This window comes from Grampus griseus (genome assembly GCF_964374135.1).
Source record: "Grampus griseus genome assembly, chromosome: 8".
NCBI classification, from domain to species: domain Eukaryota; kingdom Metazoa; phylum Chordata; class Mammalia; order Artiodactyla; family Delphinidae; genus Grampus; species Grampus griseus.
The window spans coordinates 30,405,896-30,424,352 of record NC_139002.1 but is presented as its reverse complement, the minus strand read 5'-3'; the positions used below and the strand labels follow the sequence as shown (position 1 = coordinate 30,424,352).

The 18,457-nt window shown below is 32.9% G+C and overlaps 1 protein-coding gene across 2 annotated transcripts in view; it reads left to right on the top strand.

Moving 5' to 3' along the window:
- The window catches only part of DYNC2H1 (dynein cytoplasmic 2 heavy chain 1), a gene marked incomplete at its 5' end in the record, with an annotated part of 370,982 nt that overhangs the window by 49,813 nt on the left and 302,712 nt on the right, over positions 1-18,457 (top strand). For both annotated transcript variants that reach the window (XM_082660860.1, XM_082660861.1), the window contains 12 exons: positions 2,931-3,080; positions 3,869-4,074; positions 5,065-5,220; positions 5,310-5,424; positions 5,972-6,142; positions 7,121-7,503; positions 9,212-9,344; positions 9,443-9,560; positions 11,150-11,262; positions 13,023-13,142; positions 16,163-16,313; positions 18,053-18,258. In XM_082660860.1, the coding sequence (XP_082516986.1) occupies positions 2,931-3,080; positions 3,869-4,074; positions 5,065-5,220; positions 5,310-5,424; positions 5,972-6,142; positions 7,121-7,503; positions 9,212-9,344; positions 9,443-9,560; positions 11,150-11,262; positions 13,023-13,142; positions 16,163-16,313; positions 18,053-18,258 (2,022 nt within the window). The remainder of the gene's footprint in view (positions 1-2,930; positions 3,081-3,868; positions 4,075-5,064; positions 5,221-5,309; positions 5,425-5,971; positions 6,143-7,120; positions 7,504-9,211; positions 9,345-9,442; positions 9,561-11,149; positions 11,263-13,022; positions 13,143-16,162; positions 16,314-18,052; positions 18,259-18,457) is intronic.

Sequence of the window (18,457 nt, the reverse complement as noted above, 5' to 3'; positions counted from 1 at the left end):
TTTTTTTTTTTGCCTATTATATATGCACAGTGATTTTAAAATACTTTCAGTGGATTTTATTGCTTTGTTGAGTAGTAAAAGCACAGGTATAAATTATAGGACACTGTTCTTTTATGGTGCTTTAAAAGGCCTAGAAGCAATTTGAGTAGTTTAGCACTTACTGACCTACACCTAGACTGTTTAACAGACTGCTCATTATACACAGCTCAGGGCATTTCAGGTAGAAGCTGAATACAGGAGCTTGGTTCCGATTCTTCAGTTTTCCCTTTCTTAAGTACCTTTTTTTTCATGACTTACCCTTCTCTGTTAAGTAGGATAATTTAGTTAATCTATGCTTTTAGATAGTCACTAATTTTAGAAGCCTCTTTAGCATTTTCTTATGAATGGAACTTTTATAATAAGAACTTCACTTTGAACAGCTATAGTATTGTCTTCCTATATTCATGATTTAATTAAGTTTCATATTACCACTTTTATTATCCTTTTTAACTTTTGATGTTTAAGTGTCTTAGTTGAGTTTGCATATAATAATAAACGTTAGAAACTTTATATCCAGGATATAACAAATTATGTACAGTCCCTTCCATCAGGAAACTTGCACAAGCCTCTTAGATAGCCTCATACACCAGAGAGCAGAGAGCAGAAGCAAGAAGAACTACAATCCTGCAGCCTGTGGAACAAAAAACACATTCACAGAAAGATAGGCAAGATGAAAAGTCAGAGGGCTATGTACCAGATGAAGGAACAAGATAAAACCCCAGAAAAACAACTAAATGAAGTAGAGATAGGAAACCTTCCAGAAAAAGAATTCAGAATAATGATAGTGAAGATGATCCAGGACCTTGGGAAAAAAATGGAGGCAAAGGTCGAGAAGATGCAAGAAATGTTTAACAAAGACCTAGAAGAATTAGAGAACAAACAAACAGAGATGAACAATACAATAACCAAAGTGAAAACTACCCTAGAAGGAATCAATAGCAGAATAACTGAGGCATAAGGATGGATAAGTGACCTGGAAGGCAGAATGGTGGAATTCATTGCCGCAGAACAGAATAAAGAAAAAAGAATGAAAAGAAATGAAGACAGCCTAAGAGACCTCTGGGACAATATTAAATGCAACAACATTCGCATTATACGGGTCCCAGAAGGAGAAGAGAGAGAGAAAGGAGCCAAGAAAATATTTGAAGAGATTATAGTCAAAAACTTCCCTAACATGGGAAAGGAAATAGCCACCCAAGTCCAGGAAGCACAGAGAGTCCCATACAGGATAAACCCAAGGAGAAACACGCCAAGGCACACAGTAATCAAATTGGCAAAAATTAAAGACAAAGAAAAATTATTGAAAGCAGCAAGGGAAAAACGACAAATAACATACAAGGGAACTCCCATAAGGTTAATAGCTGATTTCTCAGCAGAAACTCTACAAGCCAGAAGGGAGTGGCATGATAAAGTGATGAAAGGGAAGAACCTACAACCAAGATTCCTCTACCCGGCAAGGATCTCATTCAGATTCGATGGAGAAATCAAAAGCTTTACAGACAAGCAAAAGCTAAGAGAATTCAGCACCACCAGACCAGCTCTACAGCAAGTGCTAAAGGAAATTCTCTAAGTGGGAAACACAAGAGAAGAAAAGGACCTACAAGAACAAACCCAAAACAATTAAGAAAATAGTCATAGGAAGATACATGTCAATAATTACCTTAAACGTGAATGGATTAGATGCTCCAACCAAAAGACACAGGCTTGCTGAATGGATACAAAAACAAGACCCATATATATGCTGTCTACAAGAGATCCACTTCAGACTTATGGACACATACAGACTAAAAGTGAGGGGATGGAAAAAGATACTCCATGCAAATGGTAATCAAAAGAAAGCTGGAGTAGCAATACTCATATCAGATAAAACAGACTTTAAACTAAAGAATGTTACAAGAGACAAGGAAGGACACTACATAATGATCAAGGGATCAATCCAAGAAGAAGATATAACAATTATAAATATATATGCACCCAACATAGGAGCACCTCAATACATAAGGCAACTGCTAACAGCTATAAAAGAGGAAATCGACAGTAATGCAATAATAGTGGGGGACTTTAACACCTCGCTTACACCAATGGACAGATCATCCAAAGTGAAAATAAATAAGGAAACAGAAGCTTTAAATGACACAGTAGACCAGAGAGATTTAATCGATACTTACAGGACATTCCATCCTAAAACAGCAGATTACAATTTCTTCTCAAGTGCGCACGGACATTCTCCAGGATAGATCACATCTTGGGTCACAAATCAAACCTCAGTTAATTTAAGAAAATTGAAATCATATCAAGCATCTTTTCTGACCACAACGCTATGAGATTAGAAATGAATTACAGGGAAAGAAACGTAAAAAACACAAACACATGGAGACTAGACAATATGTTACTAAATAACCAAAAGAAAAACAAAAACAAAACAAAACAAATTGGGCTTCCCTGGTCGCGCAATGGTTGAGAATCTGCCTGCTAATGCAGGGGACACGGGTTCGAGCCCTGGTCTTTGAGGATCCCACATGCCACAGAGCAACTAGGCCCGTGAGCCACAACTACTGAGCCTGCGTGTCTGGAGCCTGTGCTCCACAACAAGAGAGGCTGTGATAGTGAGAGGCCTGCGCAGCGTGATGAAGAGTGGCCCCCGCTTGCCACAACTAGAGAAAGCCCTGGCACAGAAACGAAGACCCAACACAGCAAAAATAAATAAATAAGTTAATAAACTCCTACCCCCAACATCTTCTTAAAAAAAAAAACAGAAAAAAACAAAACAAATTATGTAAAAGCAAAAATCTTGATTTAAAAAGCAAATCATGAAACAATTTTAAATAAATGGAATCTTAATAAATTTGATAAAATATGTTGGTTTTCACATGTCATTTTTTAACCTTTAGATTTTGCCCTTATTTCAAGAAGCTGAAGATAAAAACAGACTTTTACGGACTGTGGCAGGTGGAGGTTTAGAAACAATTAGTAATCTGAAAGCTAAGTGGGATAAATTTGAGTTGATGATGGAAAGTCACCAACTTATGATTAAAGATCAGGTAAGAACATTTTGGTCATTTTGTTAAAATGGAAACAGTTTTTTTTTCTCATTTAAGATTTCTTGCTTATCTTTATTCCGTTATAGCTCAGGTTTGTAAGAATTTATAAGCTCAGGTTTTCTGTGACATCTTATGGAAAAACCTGAAGGAACTTTTTGGCCAACCCAATATATTGCTGATGAAATTGACCTCCCTCAGTACTTCCATACAGTAAAACACTTTGTATAAATGATGTTCATGTCATATAGTTTATCTTTGTTTCCTACCGTACCAGGAATGTATGTGACATTATTTTCAGTCTTTCTTATGAATAAATTTATTTACCTACTGTGTATGGTATCTTTTAAGGGTATAATCTGGAAGTTGTACACATCTATTGCACTCATATCCTATTGACCAGCACTTAGTCTTATGGCTGTTAGCTGCATGGGAGACTGGGAAATGCCCTCCTTTATTAAACAGCTGTATAATCAGGTAGAACAACTGGAGGTCATTGATCAAATTTTTTTTATCACATTGATTTTGTTGATAGTTATGATGGATGCTGTTAATCACATGAATGATTTTGTAATGATGATGTTTGCAGTATATCTCTTGTTTTTGTAAATTTATGGTCTAATTTATTTTTGAGTTATTTTAGTGTACTTGAAATCAGTAGTAAAGAATAATCTTTGAAAAGCTGATACTGATATTTTTTGACCTTTAAATTGAAATGTTGGAAATAAAAATGTGAATATAAAGTAAGATTTTACTTTGAATTAAATTATGTAAACTCTATTGCCTTATAGATTGAAGTGATGAAAGGAAATGTGAAATCACGTCTTCAGATCTATTATCAAGAACTGGAAAAATTTAAAGCTCGTTGGGACCAACTAAAGCCTGGTGATGATGTTATTGAAACTGGCCAGCAAAATACTCTTGATAAAAGTGCCAAGTCAATAAAAGAGAAAAAAATTGAGTTTGATGATCTTGAAGTCATAAGAAAAAAGCTTGTGTATGTTTATTCTTTAAAACTGGTAGTACACATTTTGGAAAAGAGAGTTTTGTATTTATATATTAAGCTAGTAATGTTCTTATATTTATTATCTTAATGTCTTTCCTTATAAACTTCAGCAGTTTTAAAAATACCAGTATTAAGTGCTCATGCTACTGCTTTCTTAGGAGTTGTTGAATTATATTAGGATTTTAAGAGAAAAGCAGATTTCTGGTTAGGCCTAGGAATAGAAATAATAGAAGTTATAATAGCGAATTAAATAATAATAATAATAGAAAATTAAATTTACTTAAAAGTTAAATTAGGGAGTTGGAATATTGCTTTATGTGATCTCATTGTACTTAAAAATGGAATATATAAAATTAATGGACAATTACTTTTAGAGCTTCTGGAAAAAAAATGAACCTAGCAAAATGATGAGACTTCAAAGAAAAATATTTGTTGTTTTATGTTATAATAATACAAATATTAAGTTTAATAATTGTTTCAGGTTTGGTCCATTTAGGTAAATGCATCCATAAATTAATTGGCTTCATAGGTGAGTGGAGGTTTTAGTACCACGTTTATTAAGTGACATTACATTAATTAGATGAAGAATATCTTATGTTCTAGAAGCTAATTCTTTCAACCTAGAAGAATATTAATGGATATTCTTTAATCTGTTCTCAGATTAATCCATAAATTTGTGCAATTCTGAATATTTATATATATGACATATATACATAAAATATATTTATATATATTACCAATTTTACTTTGACTCCTTTGGAAAAAATGCATATTAATGAATTTGGAAGAGCTCGTTCCTAAGTAGTTAAGTAAAATTCTTATGTAAAGTAGACATAGCCTCCCACTGTCTACCTCTGCTGTCAGATACATGCACACAAACACACACAGGGAATGCAGTTAAATATTAATTAGTTAAACTTATTGATATTTAACAGTTTTTCTTTTTAAAAAATTAATGATATTTGCTACTTGTTTCTATAGTGATGATTGCCATCATTTTGGCCTAGAAGAGCCCAACTTCTCCTTGGCATATAGCATCTCTAAGGACATTGAGAGCTGTGCACAAATTTGGGCCCTTTATGAAGAGTTTCAGCAAGGATTTCAAGAAATGGCCAATGAAGATTGGATTACTTTTAGGTTTGATTCATAAATAGTATTTAGATTCTGATAGTTTTGTGGTATTTTTTGGGATGTAAAATTTAAGGTATGTTTCTGGTATTTTACAGGACTAAGACATATCTGTTTGAGGAATTTTTGATGAATTGGCATGACAGATTAAGAAAGGTTGAAGAACATTCAGTAATGACGGTGAAATTACAATCAGAGGTTGACAAATATAAAGTAAGATAGTTTTACTTATCTTACTATTTAAAAATGGTGTTTGGAGCTTTCATGTATCATTTTATTATGTAGTGACTGAACTGTAATTTTAGTTTATATATTTTTAATGATTCCATTACATGAAAAAAATAGAAAGTATAGAGTAAACCATAGAAGTTACTGATATTTCTGCTTCAGTTTGAAAGAAGTTATAACTAAGAAATTTATGGTTAAAGTTATATAGTGGAGTATTTATAACTTAGCAATTAGGATATGGGTCATTTAGCATATTTAGGATGTAGGTCATTTCCTAAATTTATAAAAATAGAAATATTTTAGGTCATATTTTAAAATATATCAAGCTACCAAGGGAAATTTGCATGTATCCACAGCAATGTTTAATAAAAAGTTTTATACAATTCTTTTTAAGAATTTGATTTTAAGATTGTTAAATAAGATAATACAGTAATTAAAAATCTTATAGATAATTATAATAAAATCAAATAATAATTTACATTTTGCTTGTATATATACATACATAAGTCTTCTTGTCTTCTTTTTTTAACAGATCGCAGTCCCTATCTTGAAATATGTGAGAGGGGAGCATCTTTCTCCAGATCACTGGCTTGACCTTTTTCGTCTACTTGGCCTTCCTCGGGGGACTAGTCTAGATAAATTACTGTTTGGTGATCTGCTTAGAGTAGCTGATACAATTGTTGCCAAAGCTTCAGACCTTAAAGTAAGAATCACCTTTATAAATATCTCATAGATCTGACCTTTGTTGACATATTGCTTTATTTTTTATTTAAATAAAGCAGCAAGTTAAATTTCTTTCTTCCCTTAAAATAGTGACAGTGTTCCATTTTTCCATTATTCTTTCATTAGTAATACATCTGAATCTATCGATGGGGTTATAGAAACAATATAAACCCCTTCTTTGAGAGAAAAAATCTGAAATAAAATATGTCTTACTTTAAGAAGGAAGTCAGCTTTAATCAAAAAGCAAACAAGTACAAAGCATTTTATAAAATATATTTAAAATCATAGGGTATATTATAAATAGAAGCTAAGGGGTACAAAAATACAGAGAACTAAACAAGGAACCAATTTGCTAATCAGTTTTAGCATAGGTCTCAGGTGAAAGTAAAACTTGTACAATTATATCATAAGTAGCAGACTTTCTATTTTGTGTTCTGCCCATTTAATGTAAAAAAATAAAAGGACTTTTGATGTCAAATTGTTTTATTTTCTAATATATTATCTAATATGTATACTTTCATCTTTGCTGATAATCCTGGAGCATATGTAGATAATCATAAGGTTATAAAGCATGACTGCTGTAGGAGGTAATTCTAGATGGTTGCTAATCATTTTAGATGTATTGGAACTTACAGTTAAATTACAATAAAATGGCTGAGTTCTGCAAAATTTTAAATATTTTTGTGGTTTGCAGTGGATGCTTAAATTTTGGGGTTTTTTTTAGAAGTAAAAAGCATAAAGCAGAACTCTGTATATATTTGACCATGTGAACTAGATATCTGATATCCCTTAATACATTTGCCAGTAATTCTCTTGGATTTATGAAAATAATCCACTTAAAATTTTTTTTTTCTTTATGGTACAAAGTCAAATAAAAATATATCTTCTTATAAAATAGATATAACTTATTTATATGATAATGTTGAAGTAATAAATATGAATATTTTGTGTTAAATAGGATTTAAATAGTCGTGCACAAGGTGAAGTTACAATCAGAGAAGCTTTACGAGAACTTGATCTTTGGGGAGTTGGAGCAGTATTTACATTGGTTGATTATGAAGACAGCCAAAGTCGAACTATCAAGCTGATTAAAGACTGGAAGGATATAGTAAATCAAGTTGGAGATAATAGGTGCCTTCTTCAGTCCTTAAAGGATTCTCCTTATTATAAAGGATTTGAAGATAAAGTGTCAATTTGGGAAAGAAAACTTGCAGAGTTAGATGAGTACCTACAGAATTTAAACCACATTCAGAGAAAGTGGGTATATTTGGAACCCATTTTTGGCCGTGGAGCATTGCCAAAAGAACAGATGCGCTTCAACAGACTTGATGAAGATTTTAGGTCAGTACAACTACATAAGACAAAGACACATATGATGGTTTTTATTCATATGGTGAGGTACTTAATACAAGCTAATTACTTTTACATTATTAGCGTCATCTGTGTCTTCAACTTTTTTCCTACTGGATCCTTCTGAGAAATGAGTTTCTCTCATTCAGTTATATACTTGAATCATTTTGATCTGGTTTCTATCTTTACCACTCTACCTATATTAATAATATTTCTATAGTATAATAGTAATAATAATATTACTAATATATACCTAGTATTTCTTAAAGTTACCAATTACTTTCCCATTGTAAATCTGATGGGCATTTTTTATTTTTCATTTTACTTTATCTCTGACTAGTATCTAATAGAGTTGAAAATTTCTGCTTTCTTAGAAAGTCTGTTCTTTTGGCTTCTGTGATCCTGTCCTTTTTGGTTTTCTGCCCATTTCTCTGGTTCCACTCCTGATTCCTAGTCCTCAGCCCTTTCTAAACATTTAGATGTAGACATTCTCCACCTTTCAGCTTTAGGTTTTCTCACTCTATGTTCTCTCCTTAATGATCTTAACCACTCTCAGAATCAATTCTCATCTATTTGCTGAGGTCTCCTCAACTTATTTATTGAGCTCATATTTCTTTTCTGAGCTCCAAATGTATTAAATATCCTCAACATGTCAAAACTAAATTCATGAATTTACCCCCAGTCCCTTTCCTACAGTCCCTTTTCTTTTCTCTCTGGTTTCTTCCCGATAAATGGTACCACCTAACTGCTCAAGGCAGAAGCATAATGGATATCTTTGACCTCTTCCTCCATTTCCAAATCCATTTGTTACCAAATTTTGTTGATTCTAACCTACTAATCGATTTTATTATATCTTTTATATCTCTACTTCTTTGATGTTATTCTGAAGTATTTTTGTTGTCACTCACTTGTACTACTGGCTAATCTTTTGACTAATTCTTATTCTTGTCTTCTCCAGTAAGTTTTTCACACAACAGCCAGAGTAATCTTTTAAAAATGAAGTCCACATTACTTCTTTCCTTTATTCCATTAAGTAAAACTTTAAAATGACTTTCTATTGCTCTGAGGATAAAGCAGATCTAAGGATCTGCTCCTTGTCCATTTCTCTAGCTTTTTCTTGTGCTGCGCTCTCTCTCTCTCTCTCTCTTTTTTTTTTTTTTTTACTTTAGTGACTCTAGCCTTTAGTTTCTCTAACATACCACGCTCTTTCTCAGGGTCTTTGCCAGACACTGTTTCCCTCCTATTCTTTGCCTTTTTCTTTTTCATTATCATTCAAATCTCAGCTTAAATTACTTCCTCAAATAAGTCATAGGTTAGGGATTTCCGCATTAGCCTTTTACTAATTCTTTCTTAGTACAAAACAGTCCTTTGTGCTTTTCTTTCTTAGCATTTATCATAATTTTATTTGAATATTTGGAGAAATTATTTAATATCTTTCTCTGTCACTGGGCCATTATCTCTATGAGGTAAGGCTTAATATTTGTTTAGTGAGTGAATGAAATAAGAGAATGTGCAATAATGGAGGTTAAAAATGGTAATGGAGTATTATTTGAGGATTATTTATTAGAAGTATAATAATGTATTGCTGTTATACTGATGTTACTAGTTTGTTTTAAGCAAGCAAAAAAAAAGTCTCCACATCCCTGTTTCAGCCAAAAACTGTTAAAATAGATGTGAAAATAACTTTTTTCTTTTGCAGATCAATAATGACTGACATCAAGAAAGATAATAGAGTCACAACGTTAACTACTCATGCAGGAATCAGAAATTCTCTACTAACGATACTTGATCAGCTTCAAAGATGTCAGAAATCATTAAATGAATTATTGGAGGCATGTTTTTAAAAACAATTTTATATAATAAATTATAAAGTACTTTAATATCTTAATTATTTGAAAAGAGATTATTCTTTTTTTTTTTTTTTTTTTAGGAAAAACGCTCAGCATTCCCAAGATTTTACTTTATTGGTGATGATGACTTATTAGAAATACTGGGCCAGTCTACTAACTCATCAGTGATTCAGTCTCACCTTAAGAAACTGTTTGCTGGTAAGATTGAACATTTATTCAACAGATATTTATTGAGTTTCAGTTATCTGCCAGGCATTATGTTAGGCTCTTAGGCAGACTGTTGAATAAAATACAGGTCATACACTCAAAGAACTCTAGTTTAGTGGACGAGGCAAGTTAGTAAGTTGACAAATATAATATACGACAATTTCTATGGTCGACATAAGTATGTGGTGTTATAGCTGCATCTGTGAAGACATTTAGCTCAGTTTTGGGTATGTAAAGATGACATCTCATGTGAGATCTGAAGAAAATATAGGTCTTAGCTAGAGGAAAAATGGGGAAACAGAGGGAATAGGATGTGCAGAGGTCTGAAGTGAAGGAGAACATGTCCATTCATTATTGAGTTTAAGGTCTCTTGAGTGATGTCCCAGTGGAGATACTCAGTAGGCAATTATTGTTAGCAGAGATACGTGGGATGGAGATGTAAAATTGGGAGTCATCTGTGTATAGATGATAATTAGGCTATAGGAAGAGGTGAGATTACCTGGTAAAAAGTGTAGAGTAATAGTGCCATATGCTTCGATGTTGTTGAATCATTTTAGTTGGGTAATTGCATTCAGAATTGGTTTGCTACAAACACGATGATTATTATTTTCTTGAAATATTATTTGTTGGAAAAGAGCTGTATTTTTCAAATTAACTTTAAGAAGTAAAAAATTTTCATCATCTTCACTTGCAGTCAGGGATTAGCAAACTGTAGGCCCACAGGCCAAATCTGAGTAGCTCTCTGTTTTTTTTTTTTTTTTCAATAAGGTTTTGTTGGAAGGAATACAGCCATGTCCATTATTGTCTATAGCTGCTTTTGTGCTACAAGCAGAGTTGAGTAATTGACACCGAGACCTTATGACCTGTAAAAACCTAAGATATTTACTCTCTGGTGCTTTACAGAAGTATTTATTAACCACTGTATATCTGAAGCGTTAGAGTGCTTATATCTGTAACTGTGATTTTGCCTGTGGAAGATAGTAGAAAGAGCTCTTGGAATCAGAAAGCTTGCTTTAGAGCTCTACCTCTGCTATTTATTAGTTATTAATTTACCTCTCTGAAATCTAGTTTCTTTCTTTAAATTGTAAATAATAACTTACAGGGTTTTTCTAAAGATCAAAATTAGGTAATGTGTTTTTTTATATACTATAAAGTGAGTGCAAATTTTGGGGAAGGGAAATCTTGTTTGCTCTCCCCCTTCCCTATTATCTTTTTGTCTCATATAATGTAAGTGGAATCATTGGTACGTATTCTTATGCACTCATTTGTGCCTGTTTTTTTTCACTCATCATAATGGTTTCAAGATACCTAAAACTATATTTTATTCCTTTTTATTGCTTAGAATAGTCAATTGTTCAAATATACCACAGTTTCTCTATTCATCTGGTGGGCATTCGGTTGTTTCCAGTTTTGGGTTATGAAAAGCTGTTCTATTTCATTATATAACTGAATTAATATAATTCAAATATATTCTATATTATGAAGTATACTTTATGTATTATGTGGTAATCATATATACTGTCTAATAATTATGTCTTTAATGAAACTTTTGCATATAAATTGTTGCTTTTGTAATGTAGGCATTAACAGTGTGTGCTTTGATGAGGAATCAAAACATATAACTGCAATGAAATCTTTAGAGGGAGAAGTTGTACCTTTTAAAAACAAAGTTCTTCTGTCAAATAACGTAGAGGTAAGTAATTCTTTTTCAAGTGTGAAAGTATAAAGAATTAACGTTATAAACTTTGTATCAAAATTAATTCAGTCAATTTGTAGAGTAAGTTGGTTAATTTAGGCCTTTTGGAAACTTATATCTTAAAAACTAATTTATTTTGTTAGGTTCAGAATGATTTGATATTAAAGAGAGTATGTATTTTTAGTCTTTGGAAGGCAGCATGTAATTTTGAAAACAACTTTTGCTTTGGAGTCAAGAAGACTTGGATATTAATTGTAGCTCCACAACTTATCAGCTGTATAATTTAGAGTCTCAGTTTTCTTAACTGTAAAATGGGAGGCCTACTAGCAAAGACTTTCTGTTGAAAATTAAATGAGATAATTGGCTTTAGGTACACTATAGTGTTTGGAACATAACTGCTCAATAAGTCTTTGTTCTTTTTTTTTTTCTTTAAAATCTGAGTTGTATGAGATGATTTAAATGAACAAGTAAACTTGAAACTAGTGCATTTATAGTACAACTATTGATTAATTGGTTCTGCAGGACTAGAAGTGAACTGTCAAAAGCCTATTACAGTTATACAGCTAAAGCCAACAGCAATAGGATGTAACACATTGAATTGTAATTTTTAAGTTCTAAAGGTATCTTTCAACTGCAAGTCAGGGCCATGCCTTATCATGCATGTATCTGTACAGTTTAGTAAAAAGTCCATTCCTGGTTAGGCCTCAACATTTTATTGGATGTTGAGTATATAAATCAAGTGGTTGAAAGGATAGAAGGTTTGTTAAGTAGCTCCCATATTTGGAGAAGAGATTTGTTGTTTTTGCTGTTGTTTTCCTTTCTTGTGATTTTATTAGGACTGGATGAACAGAGAGAGAAAGAGCTTTTAGCAGCTGGGTGTAGTGCAGCACTCTGGGAGCTCTTGTGATGATTAGCAGAGTAGGTGTCTGCTGCCGTGCACTGAGAGCTTCTTACTCCTTAGCTGCAGTGGCTTTTGAACTGGGCAAAAGTTTGTGCTATTTTTAATACTGGAAAGTGCTCTAAAGATAAACAGTAAAAAGCTAGAACTTAAAAAAGGTAATGATGAAAAGCTATTTAAGATTGTAGTTTTTGCTCTTATATTTTATTGCAAATGATACAGTTTTTAAAAGTTAAGTAGTGATCCTTAAATATTCATGCTATTTTTATTAATCATCATTATTATTTTAACTTTAGTTTAAACTTTTGTTATTTTATCTATAATCAAATGAGTGAAAAATGTATTGTTTTGACCTTGAAACAGAATTAGTTTTGTTTGAAGAGGGATCTTAACTCCTTAAATAATATGGCTCACCTTAATGAAGCAATCCCTTCCTATGGTTACAGCTTTCTGAATATAAGATCATCAGGATAGTGTGAGCCAGGGGACTTACCTAGTCATTGTGACTCTAATTTATTGGCCCAGCTATCTAGTTTGATTTATCATAATGATGAAATGAATGGGTTAGTTTTTAAATGTTCATGTTTTTTTGGTTTGTATAGATGGTGATAGTGATAACTAACTACAAATTTTTGAGTTTTCACACTTAACATTATCCCAAGAGGTGAAAAAATTGTTTTCTTCATTTAAATCATTTATTAATAAAAAATTATATACCATACAACACATTTTGGGAGTGTGAGAGTCAATAAGAAATTATAACCTTCCTCTTGAAATAAAAGAATAGAGTCATTAGCTTGTGTTTTTGTTTTATGACTTGTGTAATAAGAAATAATATATTTTCTAATTTTATTTTCAGACTTGGTTAAATGATTTAGCCTTGGAAATGAAGCAAACTTTGAAAGAGTTGTTGACGGAATGTGTTACTGCTGGACGAAGTTCTCAAGGTGCAATTGACCCATCCTTTTTCCCTTCACAGGTAAGGGGGCTTATGTCTAGAGTACAGGTAGGCATGGTGTCATTGGAAGATCCCTGACCTAGAGGTCAGGAGGCTTAGACAACTGGGATCTTTGTTTTCTCTTTATCTAACAATTAACATTGACTAATTGCTTAATATCTGAGTCTCAGTCCCTCAGCTGTTAAATGTGAGGGAGGAGCAGCACAATAGTGAAATTCTCTTCCAGCTCCATTAGTTTGCCATAATTCAGATGCTTACAAGCAGAAGGCCTGCTGAGATCTAAGCTACCCAGGCCATTGGGGAGTGGAACTGGGAGGCAGAATTAGTCATGTATTAGTTTCCTGGTTCCAGATGATTAGTCCATCATTGATGGAGAGGCACAGGATCTCTAACATTGTCTCCCACCCTTCCCATGGACTCATCTAGGAGGTTGGAGCTGGTGGGAATTTAGTAGTGTTAGTGTTGGTCTGAAACATGATCACAGTACTTAACTAGAACTTTGGCAGGGAAGAAGAGCGCTAGGTTTCATGGTTGTTATAGAGATTGCTACAGGTCATTGTTCATAGGAGCTCATTCCTGAAACACTGGATGCTAGGTATGTGTCTTACAAAACTTGTTCTGGGCCTTATTAAAGTGTAGCACTAAGACTTGGGTTAGATATCCTGCCTTGTTCAGGATTAGTTTTATTGCTGGTTGAGACTAACACTACAGAGGTAAGAGATCAGGAACTTTAGTTCTTAGGGACTATGAAAGGCAGGCATTGAGATGTTCTATGATTTCTCACAGGAAAATCTACCTAACTATTTTTTGCTTTTCAGATTAAAACATTTAGTAGCTATTGGAACAGGGTTTTATGTTGGTTCTTTTAAAGCATGAGAAATTAAATAGGAAACTTGGAACATTCTGGATTCTTAGCCATTTTATCACTCATATCATTTTGTATCTTTTAGCTGTTTAAGTCAAACTAAAATATGTTTAAAAACTCTTGTTCTTAGAGAAAAATAAAAGTAGTCATTGATGAATAATAATGCCATTGAAGGTCAGAGTTAAAATGCTTTATTATCTCTGGAAATGTTTCCTAGGACTCTGTCAACTTCCAGGTAGGATTTAAATTGACTTAGAGTAAAAGACACAATATTAAAAAATATACAAAAGTAAGAATTGCATAATAATTAGATTGAGTAAATGACAGTTATATCAGGAGATACACTGGGAGCTACAGGCTAAAGAATGTTGCTGGATTTGAGCCTGAAACTTAGTTCTGGGCTCTGAGCAGTCAAGTAAAAATATGAACTACTAAACATGTATACAGTTCATAATCTATCAAAACAAAGAATTCTAGTTTATTAGCAGTTAATGTTAAGAAAAAATTATCTCAAGAGCATTTATATAAGGGGATTGAATAGTATAACTGGTTACATGAATGTCTGGTACAGGTTACTGTGTACTATTAATTCAGTTCTCTAAAGACATCTTTGTAAGGACCTGAAATAATGTAGAGAAAGCACTTTCTGGTCTGGGAAGGAGGCAGCATGATAAAGTAGAAAAAATCTGACAGACCTTGGTTCAAATCCTACCTTTTCCAGTTATACTTTGAGTGATTCCTTTTGACACTTAGTTAAGAGGGTATAATAATACCTCCACGGCAACTCATTTTGAAGGTTAAATTATATAATGTTTGCAGAGCACCCTTAACGACCGTTACATTTTAGACAATGTTAGTGTTTGTCCAGGTATCTTAATGGTAATGTGACACGAGAATTAGGTAAGACTGTATCTTGAGCATCATTTCTGTTAGCCTCTCATAGAAATCGTATAGCAGACTGTTAAAAATTGAGATATCGATGTGCATTATTATTAAAATTTATTTATAATACAGAAATTCAGTAGTATTGCCTGAGTGGAAATCCATATATATGACTATTAGTTTCAAGGTGGCAAGTGAAGATTTTCATATGAAAATTAAAAAGCGAAGTCTTTTCTCACAAAGCAGATTTGGATCTGTTTAAACACTTCACCATATACTTGATTAAAGAAGCTGGTGAGTTTTGTACTGCAAAGTATGAGAGGTGACTTTGCCCTGCAAAGTTACTAATTGGCTTTCTCTTTTGTTAAAGAACTTAATGTGGTATTTGTACAATGTTCTAAGAGCAAACAGCAGCTTAGCCTGCTATATTAAGTATTAAAATTATATATAGATAATGGATTAATCTGATAAATAGAGGCATTTGATGATATTTTCTGGATGCTAAAAGGTATATATAAGAAAAAAACAATCTGTTCAGGAGTTAATTGGTCAGTAGGTTTAGTGTTTTTATACAATGATGGATCATGTCTTTAGTTTAAAGGAGGTTATTGGTTTTCCTTGTTCATCTAAGAACTGTATCAAAGTATTTTAATACAAGTTTACAAAATCTGGTGTTTAAATGTATCATTTGCTTTATCAGTAACCTTGCTATATTGATAATATTATAGAAATCCTCTCAAATGGCATTAATATTTCATATTTTATGTAAACATGAAGTTGATCTGTATTTAGTTTCTGTTTATGGGTATTAGACTGAAAGATTAAGACAGACTTTAATTTAGGATAAAATTGGTGTTTTGAAATTGTAGACTTCAGTAGTATGCTGAGAGATTATTTTGGAATGCTAGAAGATTACTCTTTTTATTAAATAGAATGCATCATACTCTGTTATCTTTGCATCTTACTGGTTAAAAAGAAGCCATTTATGAGGAGAGTCATGGGAAGAAAGTACAAAGCACTTAGGTTATAATAAGCTTGGTGGGCTCTAAGACCCAAAAATAGACCTATAGGAGAATAGTAAAAGATGAGCTCTGAGAAGTAAGCTTGGGCTGCATCACACATGCTTTTTCTACAAATGTATTGCTCTATTAATATATGAGGTGCCAGTAAGACATTCAGGTAGAGAGGTCCAATATGTAATTGGAAATTTGGAAAAAGGTATCTTTCCTTAAATTTATAAAATATTTCTAAGTAAATTCAGCTTTAAAAAATAATTTTTCTCTTTATTCATTAGATATTATGCTTGGCAGAGCAGATTAAATTCACTGAAGATGTAGAAAATGCCATCAAAGATCATAGTCTTCATCAGATTGAAACACAACTGGTGAATAAGTTAGAGCACTATACTAACATTGATACAAGTTCTGAGGATCCAGGGAATACTGGTATGGGAAAATATTCCATTTTCTGCCTACTTTTGGGTTATTTGAACATTTTTTTAGTATTCTATCTTAATTTATCTATTGTGCTTTTGTCTGTCAATCAATCATCTGTGTGTCTATTTTGGAGGTTACTTTAGGAATTACAATATACATACTTTTATATTGTACTTAGAATCAATAATTTACTATTTTAAGTGGAATGTAGAAACCTTACCACCATATGGGTTTCTTTATCCTCCCCTTTTTATGTTGTTTTCAATGTCTATAGATATCTATATACATTGAAAACTCCATGAGATTATAATTTTTTTCTTTAACTGTCAAATGTATTTTAAAGGACCTGAGAATAGTCTATTATATTTATCTAGATGCTTACCATTTCTGTTGCCCATCCTTCAACCTCCAAGTTTCCTTCTGCTGTCATTTTCTTTCTTTGAAGAATTTTCTTTAGTGTTTCTTTTAGAGCCCATTTACTGACTATGAATCTTACAGATTTCCTTCTCTTGAGAATGTCTTCATTTCACCTTTATTATTGTCTTTTCTGATGTGAGTTGATTTTTTTGGTTCTTTTCATGTTGAATGATTTTGGATTGTATCCTGGACATTTTGCATATTGTGTTATAAGAGTCTGAGTCTTATTTAAATTTGCTGGATAATGTTGATATTTTTCTGTTAGCAAGTGATCTTGTTGGGTTCAGGCCACAAGTTTCAGCCAGCTTTCTGTGGGTTGTGGTTCCAATGTCTGTTCTGTCTTTGCTACACTCTTGAGATCTTCCCCACATGTGTGCCACCTAGTGGCCAGTTATCAAAGTCTTTGGTTTAATGTTTAGGATGAGGTCTGCACAGCTCAGGCTGAGCTCAAGAGTTCATAAAGTTTATAGGGTCATTTTCCCAATCTTCTCCCCTTCCATGGTCTTAGCAGTGATTTTGTGGTTCCCTTGGGCTCCTCTTTTGATCCTCTGGCCAGAAAGCTGGAGTTTCATGTACTGTACTCTCCTTCACACTTTCTGTGACTGTGCCCATGTCTTGGACCAGTTGATGGGAGAAAAGAGAGAAAAAGAGCAATTTGAGTTAGTCCCACTGTCTTGGGATCATAGCTCCTCTGATTTCAGAGGACAGTTCCCTTCCTTCAGAGTTTTAGGCATTTCTGGGTCTCAGCTGCCAGCGCTGAGACTCCTTTTCTGCTTTTCAAGTCTGAGTTAAAAGACTTCTCCTGGACCTCTCTCTGTCTACACCAGTATGGGTTTCTGGCAGCATTGAATCCAGGCCCATGGATATAAGAGAGGAAAAAGAAAAAGAAAAAAGGTAAATTTACCACTGGTTCGGTGGCACTTCTAATTCTTCCCTTCCCCAATTTGCCTGATACTCTTTACTTTTTCAGAGTCCTAAACAGCAGTTCAATGTATGTTGTCCGTGTTTTATACCTGCATTCAGAGGGAGAGACAGGCTGAGTGTGTTTACTCCCTTGCATAAGGAACCAGAACCCTGGTTTCATTGAATTTTAATATCTTAGTTTTCACACACACAATTCTTATTGGTGGATTTGACATTCTTTTGACTTGCATGATATATATTACTATACTATTCAAATGTATCATGAAATTACCATTTAAATTCATTTATTGAGAAATCATGTGTGTGTGTGTGTGTGTGTGTGTGTGTGTGTGTGTGTGTGTATATAAAATCATAAAGTACATAAATCACAGGCTAACGTTTTCCCCAATTATTTTAATTGTATACAGAATCTGGCATTCTGGAGCTTAAACTTAAAGCACTTATTCTTGATATTATTCATAATATTGATGTGGTGAAGCAGTTGAACCAAGTTCAGGTTCATACAACTGAAGACTGGGCTTGGAAAAAACAAGTTAGATTCTATATGAAAAGCAATGACACATGTTACGTTCAGATGGTGGATTCTGAACTTCAGTATACTTATGAGTACCAGGTATGACTTGTGGCAGAAATGTTTAATTTTTCCAGTTAGAAATTATTTACTTTAAAGGAAATTTGCTATTGGATGAAAGAGTTATTTTAGCTGTAACTTTTAAGAATTTTTTTGTGTTATTGTCTTCTATTTCATCATAATTAAAAAGATGTTATATTGGAAAAAATTCTATATACAAAAAAAGTTAACATAGTGGCAG